Here is a 13,821-nt window from a genome sequence, read left to right as displayed (position 1 = left end):
CAAACAAAAAAAACAAGATATTTACACAAGAGTATGATTTTTAAGATAGTTATCATCCAAAAAGCATAAAATGGATAACAGTTTAGCAATTCCCATCACGAAAAATATCCATGCTCTTTGACCCAATAATTCCATTCCTGGGAATTATCCCAAGGAAATGAATTCAGAACTGGAACAAAAATAAAGAGGCGCCTGTGCAAAGATGATTACAGTCACATTGTTTACAATAGCAGAAATCTGGAAACAACCGAAATGTCCAACAATAGGGGAAATGCTTTGGCAAATTACAGCATGTCCACTGGATGGAATATCATGCAGCAACTAAAATGACCAAAAGAGAATCATGGAAAAGTGTTTTAGAACAAGGTTGAGAGGAGGCTAAAAAGCACTGAATCCCTTATTACCAGGCACTGTCCATCACACCTTCTGTATCTGTTATTTGGGACACTTCACCCGAGTCCCAAAGAAACATATTCCTACTCCCTTTTAACTAACAAGGAAACGGAGGTTCAGAAAACTGAAGAACCTGCCGTGGCCACAGAGCTATCAAGTAGAGTCCTGACATGAACGTGACCTTCTGCCCCCAGAGCCTGTGCACACCCTGAGGTCCTCACTGTACCCCTCAGTGTCCAGACTGTCCTTTCCTGTAATGACATCATGACTGTACTTGGGAGGCCAATCCAGATCTGAAGCAACTAGCAAAAAGTGACAGGGCATCTGAGAAACACCTGTGAGAATACTTGGCAAAAAGCAAAGAAGACAAAATAACAATGGAAACCACCTTTGTTGGGGGCAAGAAAACGCACAGAAAAGAAGCCAGAGAGTGGTCCGCAAGACCAGGCGTCGGGGAGGACAGCTGAACCATGAGCCAAGGAGCACGAAGGGCAAGCAAGCCTGGAAGCTCCTGGAAACTGGGTCTGCCCATCCTCACCCACTCTTCTCCCCAGGGCTACATTCAGCAGCACTCAATAAATACTGGCTGAAATACACACATCTCATGGTATATGTGGATAAACCAAGAGAAAAGCTAGAAGAGGAGATACTAGAGCCAGAGAGATGAGTGGACTGGAAATCGGGACCGCCACCCTATGACCACGGGTCTGGTGGCCCATGGCAGGGCTGCGAGACTTTGAAGGAAGGCGATGAAGCATTCCTGGACTTCACCATCTGAGAACAAATGGCACAGGAAGGAGATTTGGCTTAGCTGATGACCTGGCCTCCCTGCACTGTGTGGGCTGCCAGAAGCCAGAGTAAGCTTCCAGAGGGAACGGAAACGGTCATTTCATGAGGAAAGGTATAGAGATTCCTCCCGCCTGCTGAAGTAGGTACGGCTCTGCTCGGAGGCAGAGGGCTGGACTAGAAGACCTCCCTGGCTCACTCTGCTTAAGGCCAACTGCCCAGCACCACCACTCTCAAAAGCAGGCTTACTTAGGGGGAAAATGCCATAGAGGGCCCAAGATTAGCTAGGGCTGCTTGTTACTGAAAATGGGGGATCACTACTTTGGGGGTTCATCATATCATTCCCTCCCTCTACTCTTGTACATGTTTAAACATTTCCATAAGAGAGCTTTCTTTCTTTTTTTTATTTTAAAAGATTTTATTTACTTATTCACGAGAGACAGAGAGAGAGAGAGGCAGAGACACAGGCAGTGGGAGAAGCAGGCTCCCTGCTGTGGGAGCTTGATTTACACTGCAGCCAAAGGCAGACACTCAACCACTGAGCCACCCAGGCATCCCCATTAAGAGAGCTTTCAAAAAATGAAAACTCCCAACCCAGGCATTTCATCTAAAAATCAGCAGGGCCCAGCCCAGGCTTTGCAGCTGCCCTCTAGATCCCAGAAAAAGACCACCAGGGTCTACACAAATTATTCTATGCCAAGAGATTTTTCAGGACAAAGGGAGAGGAGTTTGCAGATGCAAGGCAGGCAGTATAAGCAGGTAATTAAGAATGTCCGTGTTTGGGGATCCCTGGGTGGCTCAGCAGTTTGGCGCCTGCCTTTGGCCCAGGGCGTGATCCTGGAGTCCCGGAATTGAGTCCCGCATCGGGCTCCCAGCATGGAGCCTGCTTCTCCCTCTGCCTGTGTCTCTGCCTCTCTCTCTGTCTATCATAAATAAATAAATTAACCTTAAAAAAAAAAATGTCCGTGTTTAATTCACTGTTTGGTCTCTCCTTAGCTGTGTGTCTCTGGGCAAGTCACTTAAACTCTCTATACCTCAGTTTCTTCCTCTGTAAAATGGGGATAACCAAAAGACCTTCCTGACAAGGCTGCTGGGGGGCGTAAATGGCACATGTAACTCCTAACAGGGGGGTGTGGCATGGAGTAAGCTTGCACTAAAAGTTGCCTATGATGATAGATCCATTTTGTAACATAGATAGTCATTTAGGAAACTGCATCCATTTGATCAGTAATCTGAAGAAAACAAAAAAGGGTGAAACAGGCCAGCTACTTCTGAGACCTCAGGCAGCACACCCAGCACCTCTAGAGCAGCCCCAGGCCCCCCATCAGCCAAAGGGCTGGAGAGAGCTCCTCCTTTCAAAAAGCCAGCAGCTTCCTTTCCTTCCCATTCTAGGCCAGCATTTCCTTTTTTGTTTTAAAAAGCATTCCTCGTCTGCAGCCCAGCCCTTCCCCTGCCCTCAACAGCCCCAGGCTCAAACACACCCACAGCCATCTGCATTTCTCTGGGATAGTTTTCTGCCCACCAGCTAGCAGGGTCTCCAGGTTTCTGGGAGGCCCAGAGTGAGTGTGCCCTCGACACCAGGCTAACCAGCATGGGGGGGGGGGGGGGGGACGGGACACGGACACAGGGAGAGCAAGAGTGAGGATTCCAGTGAACTGTTTTCGTCACCCAGTTGGAAGAATTAAGTGAAATACGTCTTAAAAAAATATATCTCTAAGTGCTCATGTGATGCCCACAACACACTGTGCTTCCCTATGTAAAGAACCTCCCTCGATAAGGCAACCTCACACAGCTTGGCAAGTCTATGGAGTCCCTAACCTCTCCGTAAACCACCTGATTTAAACTGGAATCTCAAATGGGACCCCAGCATCATAAAAACAAAGCTTAGCTAATTAACTATAAGCCTACAATTTCTTGGCTTAAGGAAGTATTTCCCCAATTATGTTCAGTGGAATACAGATCCCTGGATAAATAATAAGTTTTGGGGTCACCTGGATGGCTCAGTCAGTTAAGTGTCTGCCTTCAGCTCAGGTCATGATCCCGGGGTCCTGGGATTGAGTCCCATGTCAGGCTCCCTGCTCAGTGGGGAGTATGCTTCTCCCTCTCCCTTTGTGCCTCCCCACTGCATGTGCATGTACACACATGTGTTCTCTCTCAAAGAAATAAATAAAATATTTAAGTAATAAAATAAGTTTGGGAACACTTGCTGCATAACTTCTCAGAGCCTATAAAACACCAACCATCTTCAGGAATCTCCAGGAGGGAGTGGGCTGATATGGTGCATTCTCAACCACAAGGAGGCCTCTTTCACAGATACTGTATGGGAAAAGCTGCATTAAGCCCTTTCAAGAGCCCCAGACTCGGGGGAGGGGGCTCAGAATACTGTCCAATGGCAGAGAACACTCAAGTCCCAGCCAGCAAAACTCTGAATGCACCAGGAATAAAGCTAGTCCTGCTTATCCATGCCCAAATCAAACCCAAACTAACTGACTAAACTGGGACTCAAAACCTCCAGGCAACATGCTGAAGGAAACCCCAGCACTCTATAAGCAGCGTATCTCAAGAGAAAAACAAAACTCTCACATGATTCAAGTTACAGATTGGAGTCTGTAGTTTGTTCTGCACAAAAAGTTATTTTTCCTAACCATGGCTGGTCTATTCCATGGACTGGAGTATGGGTCTTTCCCGCTCTCTCTTTTTTTTTTTTTAATTTTAAACACGTCTTAATTCATTCTTGCAATTATTCTGTGGGTGGAAAAATGAAAGCGGGGAGAAAAACAGCAAGCAAACAGGATACTTCAGCTCCATTATTTTGAAAGGCAATTTGCCCAGTTAAAACACACTGCTGCCCACCAAGGCCAGAACGGCAGAGAAGTACAGATGCATATAAACATATAGGTTTTATATGCAGCCGCAGCTTGAATTGAGGCTTTTTCAGTGCAGATGAGAAACAGTTATGCCTAGGAAAAAGTGACAAAGCATTTCTGATCCCAGCATCTGTCCCCAGCATACCCCTCTGCATCTCTACCTGGGTTCTCTGACAGGGCAGAAAGCCAAGATGGACAGAAAGACACTGGATTAAAAGGTTGTATCTTCTAGAAGTCTTAGTAAATGATATATAATGTTACCATGACATTAAAATCAATAATGTATCATGGAATATAATGCAAAATCTGCACAAATTTCAGACAGACATCAGGCCCTACAGGAGTAAAAGTTCACCCACCCAAGTCTCAGGGGATCTTTCAGTGGAAGGATGAGAAACCCTGGAAAGTACATAGGTTCAAAGACAGATATAGCCCATCCTGACTGAGCCATCCCACTGGCTAGACCAGTTTTCAAAAAACGTCCCACCCACAGAGACCCCAAGCTGTTCCCCAAGAATCTATCCACTGCCCAGGGTCCCCAAGGCACTGAGATGGGGCCAGGAAGGCAAACCCATTTGCTCACTCTTGCAGGAAACTCCTAGAGGCGGAGGACCCCAGTAGCACAGGAGGGTGAGAAAGCAGGCTACAGCCATCAGCGTAGGTGGTTTGTTTTAAGATTCTATGTATTCATTTGAGAGAAAGAGGAGAGAGCACAATGGGGGCAGAGGATACAGGGAGAGGGAGAAGCAGATTCCCCATTGAGTGGAGAGCCCAAAACAGGACTCGATCATGACCTGAGCCGAAGGCAAATGCTTAACCAACTGAGCCACCCAGGGGCCCAGTTCTAGATGGTTTAAGGATCTCACTCCCAGGCCCCTTGGGTCTGAATCCCAGCTCAGTGCCTGGTCCCTCCTCTACCTTTGGATAAGTAATTCTCTAATAGGGACTCCTGTAGACTCACGCCCCACTCAGGCCTTCAGTCTCCTTCCTCACCTGCAAGACGCCAGGGCTAGACAGACGGAAAGCCCAAGATCCTTTGAAACCCTCTTGCCAAGATACCTCAAATAGTTCTCTGATCAAAATTTGTGGTTGGTGAGGAAGACAAGGCTCCAGTTCAGTGAGGGGCCTTCCATGAGCTCCAAGGGATAAAACCTCACCTCACCGCCTGGCTGTCCCCTGCCCATACGCACCCAGCCCCTGGACACAGAAGACCTAATTGCCCTTGTATCAAGGGAAGTTCCCTCTTCTAGTCGGTCAGCCCAAGGCCCCTCCCAAGTTTGCTGCAGCCAATCACAAAACTGGAACCCACAATCCTTGACCCCAGAACCTCAGCCTCGGTAGCTGCGAAACGAGAATCCATAATTCCCAACACATAACCCAGTAGAGCCTGAGGGACCACATCTATCCTGTCTCCTGTTTACAGTACTCAACCTCAGGGTGGATACAAATGCAGTGGCAAAGGGGTACATACATAAAGGCTACCATTTTGTAAATCCTGGCATTCATGTCGGGAAAGGGGACATATATTACACCCTAAAGATTTTAAAGAATAGGATCAGAATTGCACTGTGGGGGGATCCCTGGGTGGCTCAGTGGTTTAGCGCCTGCCTTCAGCGTGATCCTGGAGTCCCGGGATTGAGTCCCGCTATTGAGTCCTGTATCGGGCTCCCTGCATGGGGCCTGCTTCTCCCTCTGCCTATGTCTCTGCCTCTCTCTCCCTGTGTGTCTCTCATGAATAAATAAATAAAATCTTTTATAAAAATAAAAAAAATTAAACTTTAAACATTTTTTAAAAAATAGAATTGCATTGTGTTCCTTATACTTTGAATCAGCAAATTCTACTTCTAGGAAGAGACTCTCTGCAGCAGGATTTACAATAACAAGACTTGAAAACAGCCTGAATGGGATCCCTGGGTGGCGCAGCGGTTTGGCGCCTGCCTTTGGCCCAGGGCGCGATCCTGGAGACCGGGGATCGAATCCCACGTCGGGCTCCCGGTGCATGGAGCCTACTTCTCCCTCTGCCTGTGTTTCTGCCTCTCTCTCTCTCTGTGTGTGACTATCATAAATAAATAAAAATTAAAAAAAGAAAACGGCCTGAATGGCCAACACTAGGAGGACTGGCTCGGTGAATTTATGGTATGACCATACAACGCAGCCACCAACAATGATGATGCATATCTATATGCATTAATGTAGACAGAAGACACTGTATTACAAAGCAAAGCACATGGTATGCTCTGCAAATGTGTATGTGTACATCCATATGCAAATGCAGAGGATAAAAACACTGGAAGAATATACAGCAAAATGTGAGTAAGAATTAACCAGATCAAGGGCGCCTGTGCGGCTCAGTGGCTATCTGCCTTTGGCTCAGGTCACGATCCCCAGGTCCTGGGATCGAGTCCAGCATTGGGCTCCCCATAGGGAGCCTGCTTCTCCCTCTACCTATGTCTCTGCCTCTCTCTCTGTGTCTCTCATAAATAATTTAATGTAATTTAAAAAAAATTTAACCAGATCTGAGAAATGGCATGATAGGTGTTTTTTTTTCTTTTGTTCATCTGTATTTTCTTTTTTACATTGAACATGGATCATTATGTGTATTTCTAAAATATTTTTTCTAAAGTACAAAGCTAAAGAATATTTATCAGAGGGATTATTCAGAAATAATAAGGCAGGTATCCATTAAAAAAATTATGAGCAAGCTGATCTCTAGGCAGCTTCTTGTTTCTCAGAGTGACACCAACACAATGCTTGTTGCATCTCAGACCTGTCTTTGAGGATGTGACACGCTGCACTTTAAGGAAGCAGCCCCGAGCCCAGCTCAGAGGCTGCATGGCCTGGGGTCGCCACCAGAAGGCCCAGTCATCTGAGCAACCAAACATACACCCCTAGGCTGCCCTTTCCGTTACAAGCCACTTCCTGGGCCTCAGCAGCCATGATCCTGATCAGCATCCCCACCATGTAGTTGCAAAGTTCAGAATGAAGGTTCTGAAGACCAGCCAATGAGGTTTTGTCACCTATTCACTCAGTCTCCTAATCCCTCTGAGCCACAAAGTCTTCATTTGCCACATGAGAATAAAGACTCCTAAGGCAATATATGCCAAGGGCCTAGCAAAGCGCTCCACCCAGAACAGCTGAATAAGAATGTTTCTGTTCCCTGTCCACTCTCACTGTACTGGAAGGCCATTCCCATAACCCCAAAAGCACCTACACAGCTTTTTCTTTCAACATAATGTGAGAGAAGATTCTAATCCACCTATTCTGAAAAGACATATACTTTTTTTCTTTACAACACTTGTTTTTTTAATTCACTTGAGAGAGAGTGAGAGCAGGAGCAGGAAGGTCGGAGGGAAAGAGAGAAGCAGACGCCCTGCTAAGCAGAGAACTCCATGCAGGGCTCAATCCCAGGACCACCGGATCATGACCTGAGCTGAAGGCTAACGGTTAACTGACTGACCCACTCAGGGGGCCCCAAAAGACGTACCCTTTTTTAAAAACACAGCTTAGAGAGATTTGGTCACAGGGTTTGCTACATCCCCCACCACTGCAGACACTGCTACCAAGGACCAGCGCACCTCTGGCACCTCTGCCACCTCTACCGACCCTCTCCAGACCACAGCCAGCAGGCAGGTTCAGAATACTTGTAGTAGGGAATGCAACTCCCCCTCCCCCCATATCACCCCAGGGAAGGAGGCATTCCCATTATCATCCCCAGGCAGCAAATCAACAGCCTCCTGGCACTCACTCAAACTTGGGCTGCAGATGTGGTGAGGCCTTCCTCCAGCACCACCCAGCCCTCCTCAGCCTCAAGAAACTCCAGGACCCTTTCCAGGTCACCACCCAGGCATGCTAGTGACAAGTTCCACCAGGGAAAAAGCTGCCAAGGCAAAAGTAGACACCAAAGGGGACACTGCCCCATCTCTGCATCCGCTCAGGGACAGCCAGGGTCCAAACTCCCAGCAGGAGGTTGAAACTCTGGAAATGGAACACAAGAAGAGAAAGGCCCCATTCTGGAGCCATGGCTGGTAGGGAAAGGAAACCAGCTTTCAGTCACAGCCCTGCCAGGGACGCAATTTGGGATACTGAGACTCTGGGAATATTTCCCACAGAAACAAAAGGCTAGACTCGCCAACCATTCAATCATATTCCCGATTCCTAAGCACTCAGCAAGCCATGTTACTGGAGTCACTACAGTTCACCTGCCTGGCTCCCCATTAGATTCAAAGTGTCCCCCAAAGACCAGGAAAACATCCTACCTACCTCAGAATCTTTGCCAGGGTGGCTGCAGCTAGCAGCAGGCAAACCAGTAATAACAGGTTTGTCCAGTGAACAGATGTTCATGCAAGCCCAAAGGGCCTGATCTCTGAGGACAAATGGCACCTGTCTCCTTTCCAGTGCCACTCCTCTCCTCTCTTGGGGTGGGGCAGGGCATCATGGGGAGAGCTTGGGTACTCCATGCAGCAGGGTTCTGACCTGTATTGCAATCAAGCTGGGTGAAAGGCAAGCCCCATTGACCTTCCAAGTAGCAGCAGGGCCTGCCCCAGGTGCTTCCTGGCTCCAGGGAAACTCCTCACAGAAGTGGCCAAAGTGCAGACTGGACCTACCTCAATGTCACCCTCCCAGCAAGACCCCTGGGCAAGGTCCTTTGGGGACTCCTTTCTCCAAGTCACTTCCATAGGAGGGATTTCTCTCTATAAGAGCACAAGGTGGGGAGATTTGGCATGCCTTGGCCTGTTCTGGAAAGTACTAGCAGGCTGGCAGAAAAGGGCAAAGTTACAATACCACTAAACATGAATCTTCATGAGGCACTGCTGTCTCCCCAGAGCCTAGCACAGATTTGGCCCACAAAGCAAGAACACATGAGGGAATGCACTGACATGGGGCTCTAGGCCCAGCTGCGAGGTCAGCCAGGTATCCCTGTGTGAGCACATCTGGGAATAAGAACATTCTATCCTGCCTCAATAGAGTTCCCAGACCCCCAAGGAGGGTCTGATGGAGGCAGGGCACCAGCTTCCGCTAGTAGAAAGTAGCCTCACAACTTTGTTTACAAATGCAGACTCTGAGTTCAGATTTTTACTCCTTCCCTCCTCATCTAGAGAGAAAAAATTGTGTGGTAAAAGTGGGTGGATTTCCAGAAAATATCAGGAGACTGAGAGGGGTCCAGCACCCTGGCTGTCAGGTAGGAGGCACACATTAAATCCCTCTCCTTCTACTCTTCTGAACCCAAACGAAATCTTCACAGGGCAGCTGGACACGCTCACCCCCACACATCATCCTACCCTGCAATCTCGGCCACCACCAGCAGCAGCACCCAGGTCAGAGACTTCCAGGGCATCCCACATGCTGTTTCTCCCAGCGAATGCCTATTGAACAAAGGCTAGAGTGGGCTGGGGTTCCTAACATTCTGGGAGAAGTCTGGCGCAGTTGTATAAGCCAAAGCCTTCTGGTCAGCCCCTTTCTTCAAAAGCCAGGAATCCAATGTTGCAAGCATAGTCTCTGGGGGCCCTGGCCTGGAATACGATGGGAAAGGAGCCTGCAGAAGAGAAAAGAAAGCCAGAGTGGACATCGCCACTGCCCTGCCCACCTCACTACGTGCTGGTGGGATTATCTCCAGGCCTGTGTCACCCACCTTCAGGAAACAAGAGCCAGCTCTATAGGAGTACCTTCCCCTGAGGGGGAAGGCCTGTGTCATGAAGGCCACTGGACCCTCACTAAGGGAAATTTATAGGTAAAATATCTTGGTAGTAAGACATGGACTTACAGATACAACACTGCAGGTTTATGTGGTCTCATCCCCACTTTACAGATGGGAAAGCTAAAGGCTCAGAAATCATGGACCTTGCTCAAGGTCACACAGACTCTCAAACCTGAATTCAAAGCTGTCCGCCACACTGTCCCTATCAGCAGAATTCTTTGACTAATACACTTCCCCCCTATTTTATCAGTTTGGTAAATCCGGGTTTTAGAACGCTTTTTTTTTTTTTAATTTTTTTTTTAATTTTTTTTTTTATTTATTTATGATAGTCACAGAGAGAGAGAGAGAGAGGCAGAGACACAGGCAGAGGGAGAAGCAGGCTCCATGCACCGGGAGCCCGACATGGGATTCGATCCCGGGTCTCCAGGATCGCGCCCTGGGCCAAAGGCAGGTGCTAAACCACTGCGCCACCCAGGGATCCCACCACTGCGCCACCCAGGGATCCCACCACTGCGCCACCCAGGGATCCCTAGAACGCTTTTAAAACAGGGGCAAGTGTAACAAACGTTTGATTCAACCCAACTGAATAAACCCCTTCACTAAACCACAGAATTGAGAGCGACAAGAGCCTGAGGAAATCCACTCCAACTTCCCTGTTCAGGCCGGGAGGCTGAGGCCTCCACCGCTCTAAGAGCTTCATTTAAACAGGCTGAAGGCAGCCCTAGGGAACCAGTTCCTGAGGTCTAAATTCCCATCCCCAAAAACAAACTAGGTCCTGCCTTTTCTGTGGTATGGACCCAAATCTACATCACAATGGAGACAGAGCAAGATATTTCCCCTTCGGGCCTTTGGATGGGTTTCCGGCTGCCAATAAACACTCAGGAGGGAGGCTACTGAAAAACACAGCTCAGAGAACTAAAGAGCGGGATGCTTTGAGGTGTCATGATGCCATGCCTTTGTCAAGATTAAGGACTTTGCAAGTCAGGGTACCTTGTGGGCAAAGCATCCTTTTCAGGGAACGAACAGTAAATGGTTCTCCTTTATCCACTCTGTGAACCAGGAGCTCTTCTGAGCAACATGGGGACAATCCGAGAGAGGCCAACACAGAGAACTTTCATCTCAGTAACACAGCAGTCCAACAAGACACATGCTGCTGGACGATGATCCCTCCTCCCACAACTAAGCCACACAGGCCCCCTATTGTGTCAGTTTAAAAACTGAACTTTGCTGGGCAAACACATTCGGCTGTGTTCAAGAAACCAGTTTCTCTCACCACTTGGAAAACAGCAGCATGCCCGCAAGAAGGGACAGCTGGGGGGGGGGGTTGTCGGTTGGTTTGTTTTTTAAGCAAAGTCCTGGTCATTCTGCTATAGCAACTGGAACAAAAAGAATAATAGCCAGCACTGACTAGATGCTTCCAATGTCCCTGGTTCTATAGCTTTTAAGAAAACTGAACTGGACACCTGGGTGGCTCAAGCAGTTGAGCATCTGCCTTTGGCTCAGGTCGTGATCCTGAAGGTCCAGGATGAGTCCCGCATTGGACTCCCTGCATGGAGCTTGCTTCTCCCTCTGCCTGTGTCTCTGCCTCTCTCTGTGTGTCTCTCATAAATAAATAAATAAATAAATAAATAAATAAATAAATAAATAAATAAATAAAATCTTTTTAAAAAATCATTTAAGACAACAGAACTGCAGGAGAGAAATCACCCTCCCCTCCCAAAGCATTTTGGATCAAACAGGGATTCAGGCTTCTTTCTGGTGTGCTCAAATCTTTGGCAGGCCCTATGACAGCCGCCAGAGGCAATCAGCAATAAGGGGTTGGGGGCTGAGGGGTCAGTTAGGTTGAGAAATTAAGGTTCTAATAAAACAAAACATCCCCAAATCTGCAGAAGGCCAGATGAGCTAATGCAAGGCGGAAAGAAGCCACTTCTGCAAGATGGGGCAGCAATTAAGTGGTGCCTGGCATTTCGCAGCCCTCCGAGTCTCCGGACGACAAAAGCTAGTTGGGAATGCACTAGTTTTCCTCTATTGTGTATGGGGGAGGGGGAGGCTCCCCCATTCTGAGAACCCAACCACCCTTTTGACTGGTTCTTCCAAATCCTTTTAATACTGCACTTCCCCGGCTATAATTTGAGGGAGGAGGGCCTGCATATCTTATTTCTTCTTTACGCTGAAGACCGGCTCCTCCAGAACCCCTTATATTTAAGGGGTCCTCTTCGCACCAAAGGCGTTGTCCCCCAGCACAACCCTCCCTAAACCCAAATCCAACGTTTGAGGGGTGGGGGAGTCGGCGGGTAATTATATTTTGAGCGGTGAAATGCTGTGCGAAAGCAAAGCACCAAATGCCTGAACAGTAAAATGCAGTTTCAGCAAACACGTTTTGAAAAGCGGCAGAAAAAAATCCTGTAGGAGAGGAAAGGAAGGAACAAGCCGGAGCCTGGGGCGTGAGGGGAAGACAGAGAGAGAGAGAGAGAGAAAGAAAGAGAGAGAATGGCGGGCCTGTGGTCACACCTCAGGGGGACCCCCCACGCCTCGTCACCCCGGCCCACGGCTGCTCGTCAGTCACAGCGGGAAAAGTCCAGCGTGTGACTCAGTGGGAGAATGAGTCCTGCAGCCCCGCAAAATGGAAACGGGGTGGGGGCAGAGGTGGGGGGGCAGCGGGTGCCCGAGCGCAGCCCCCCCCGCCCCCCGGCTCCTCCAGCCTCCACCCCAGCTCCCACTCCGCCCCTCCCCCCAAGTCCTGCCCAAGGTGAGGGGCCGCTCCGGGGCTCCCAGGCCGCCGCATCCGCGCGCCGAGCAAGGAGAGGAAGCCTCGGAGGGGCGACCCGAGCTCCAGGACGCCCGCCGCGGGGCAGCAGTGCCCTGGGGCAGGAGGGAGGGAGGTGCCGGGGGCCGCTTCCCGGGCGCGCGGCCCCCTTACCTCCAGGGTCCGGATCTCCTGCTGGGTGAGGTCGTTGGACACCGCGCACTTGGTGCGCAGCCCGCGCAGGCTGCCGATGGAGATGTCGATGAGCTTCTGGAGCTGCCCGCACTGCTGCAGCGCCCGGCCGGCCGCGGCCCCGGGGCCCCCGTCCGCGGCCGCCACGTCCCCCCCGCCGCGGCCCTCCTTCTTCTCCCCCATCGCCACCGCGCGCGGCGCCGCTCTATCCATGCCTCGGCATCGGGGCCGCGGGGTGAGCGAGGCGGGGGGCCCGGGGGCGCGGGCGCCTCGGGAGGGAGTCCGCGCGCGGGGAGGCCGGACGAGGAGCGCCCCTCGGCGCCGCCGGAGCTCGCACGCTGCGACGACCGGCCGCCGAGCCCGCTGCTCCGCCCGCCCAGCCGCGGCGGCAAAGCGAAAGCCGCGGCGACCCGACGGCTGCGGCTCGCGAAGCTTTTAAGTGGCAGCGGGGGCCGGGTCAGGGTGGCTGGGCATGCCGGGATTTGTAGTCCGCGCCCCGCACCTGCCGCCCGACCCGCGCCCTCGGGACCCCTGCCCGCGCCCGGCGCCCTAAGCCCGGCGCCCCGCGGCCCAGGCCTTCCCCCTCGGCGGCGGGCTCCGGCTGCGCGAGACCGCCCCGCCTCTGCGCCCCGGGAGTGGCTGCTGCGCGCCAGCTCCTCCCCCGCGCGCGCGGAGCCCGGGAGCCTCGTCTCCCCGCCCTCCCCCCACGCCCCACGCCCCGCGCCCCACGCCCGCCTCCCGCCTGGGGGCTTCCCACGACCCCCGGATGGGGCGGGGCAGGGGCCCGTGAGCCCTGCATGGGGGGAGGGCGCGCTTCCTGCAATTCTGCAGCCGCCGCTGAACCCTGGAAGATGGGGATAGCGGAGGTTCCAGAATTTCTATGTGGGTTTAGGGGCCGCCATCTAGTGGGAAGGGGCCTAAAGTACTTGTCCTCTCGCTGGCTCGAAGAGCCTCTCGATTGTCTACGCCAAAGGGAATGCTCAGGCCTGGAGAAAGACGTCAGGGCTTTCTTCAGGAGCCTATTCGCCCACCCAAAGAAGTATCCCATCCCTCCGCCACCCCAAGCCAGCAGGCCGGTCCAGACACTTGGGGTGGCACATGGATCTGTCATGGGCTTGGAGTGCTCTAGAGCAAGACAGCCT

At 51.0% G+C, this 13,821-nt stretch overlaps 1 protein-coding gene across 3 annotated transcripts in view; it reads right to left on the bottom strand.

Moving 5' to 3' along the window:
* The window catches only part of KSR1 (kinase suppressor of ras 1), a 153,962-nt gene extending 140,720 nt beyond the window's left edge, over nt 1-13,242 (bottom strand). For all 3 annotated transcript variants that reach the window (XM_072747777.1, XM_026016296.2, XM_026016295.2), the window contains exon 1: nt 12,662-13,242. In XM_072747777.1, the coding sequence (XP_072603878.1) occupies nt 12,662-12,892 (231 nt within the window). In that variant the 5' untranslated portion in view covers nt 12,893-13,242. The remainder of the gene's footprint in view (nt 1-12,661) is intronic.
* Nucleotides 13,243-13,821: the final 579 nt, after the last annotated feature.

The sequence above is a fragment of the Vulpes vulpes genome, chromosome 2 (assembly GCF_048418805.1).
Source record: "Vulpes vulpes isolate BD-2025 chromosome 2, VulVul3, whole genome shotgun sequence".
NCBI lineage: Eukaryota > Metazoa > Chordata > Mammalia > Carnivora > Canidae > Vulpes > Vulpes vulpes.
Note: the sequence above shows the minus strand (reverse complement) of the source record. Positions and strands in the feature narration are given on the sequence as shown.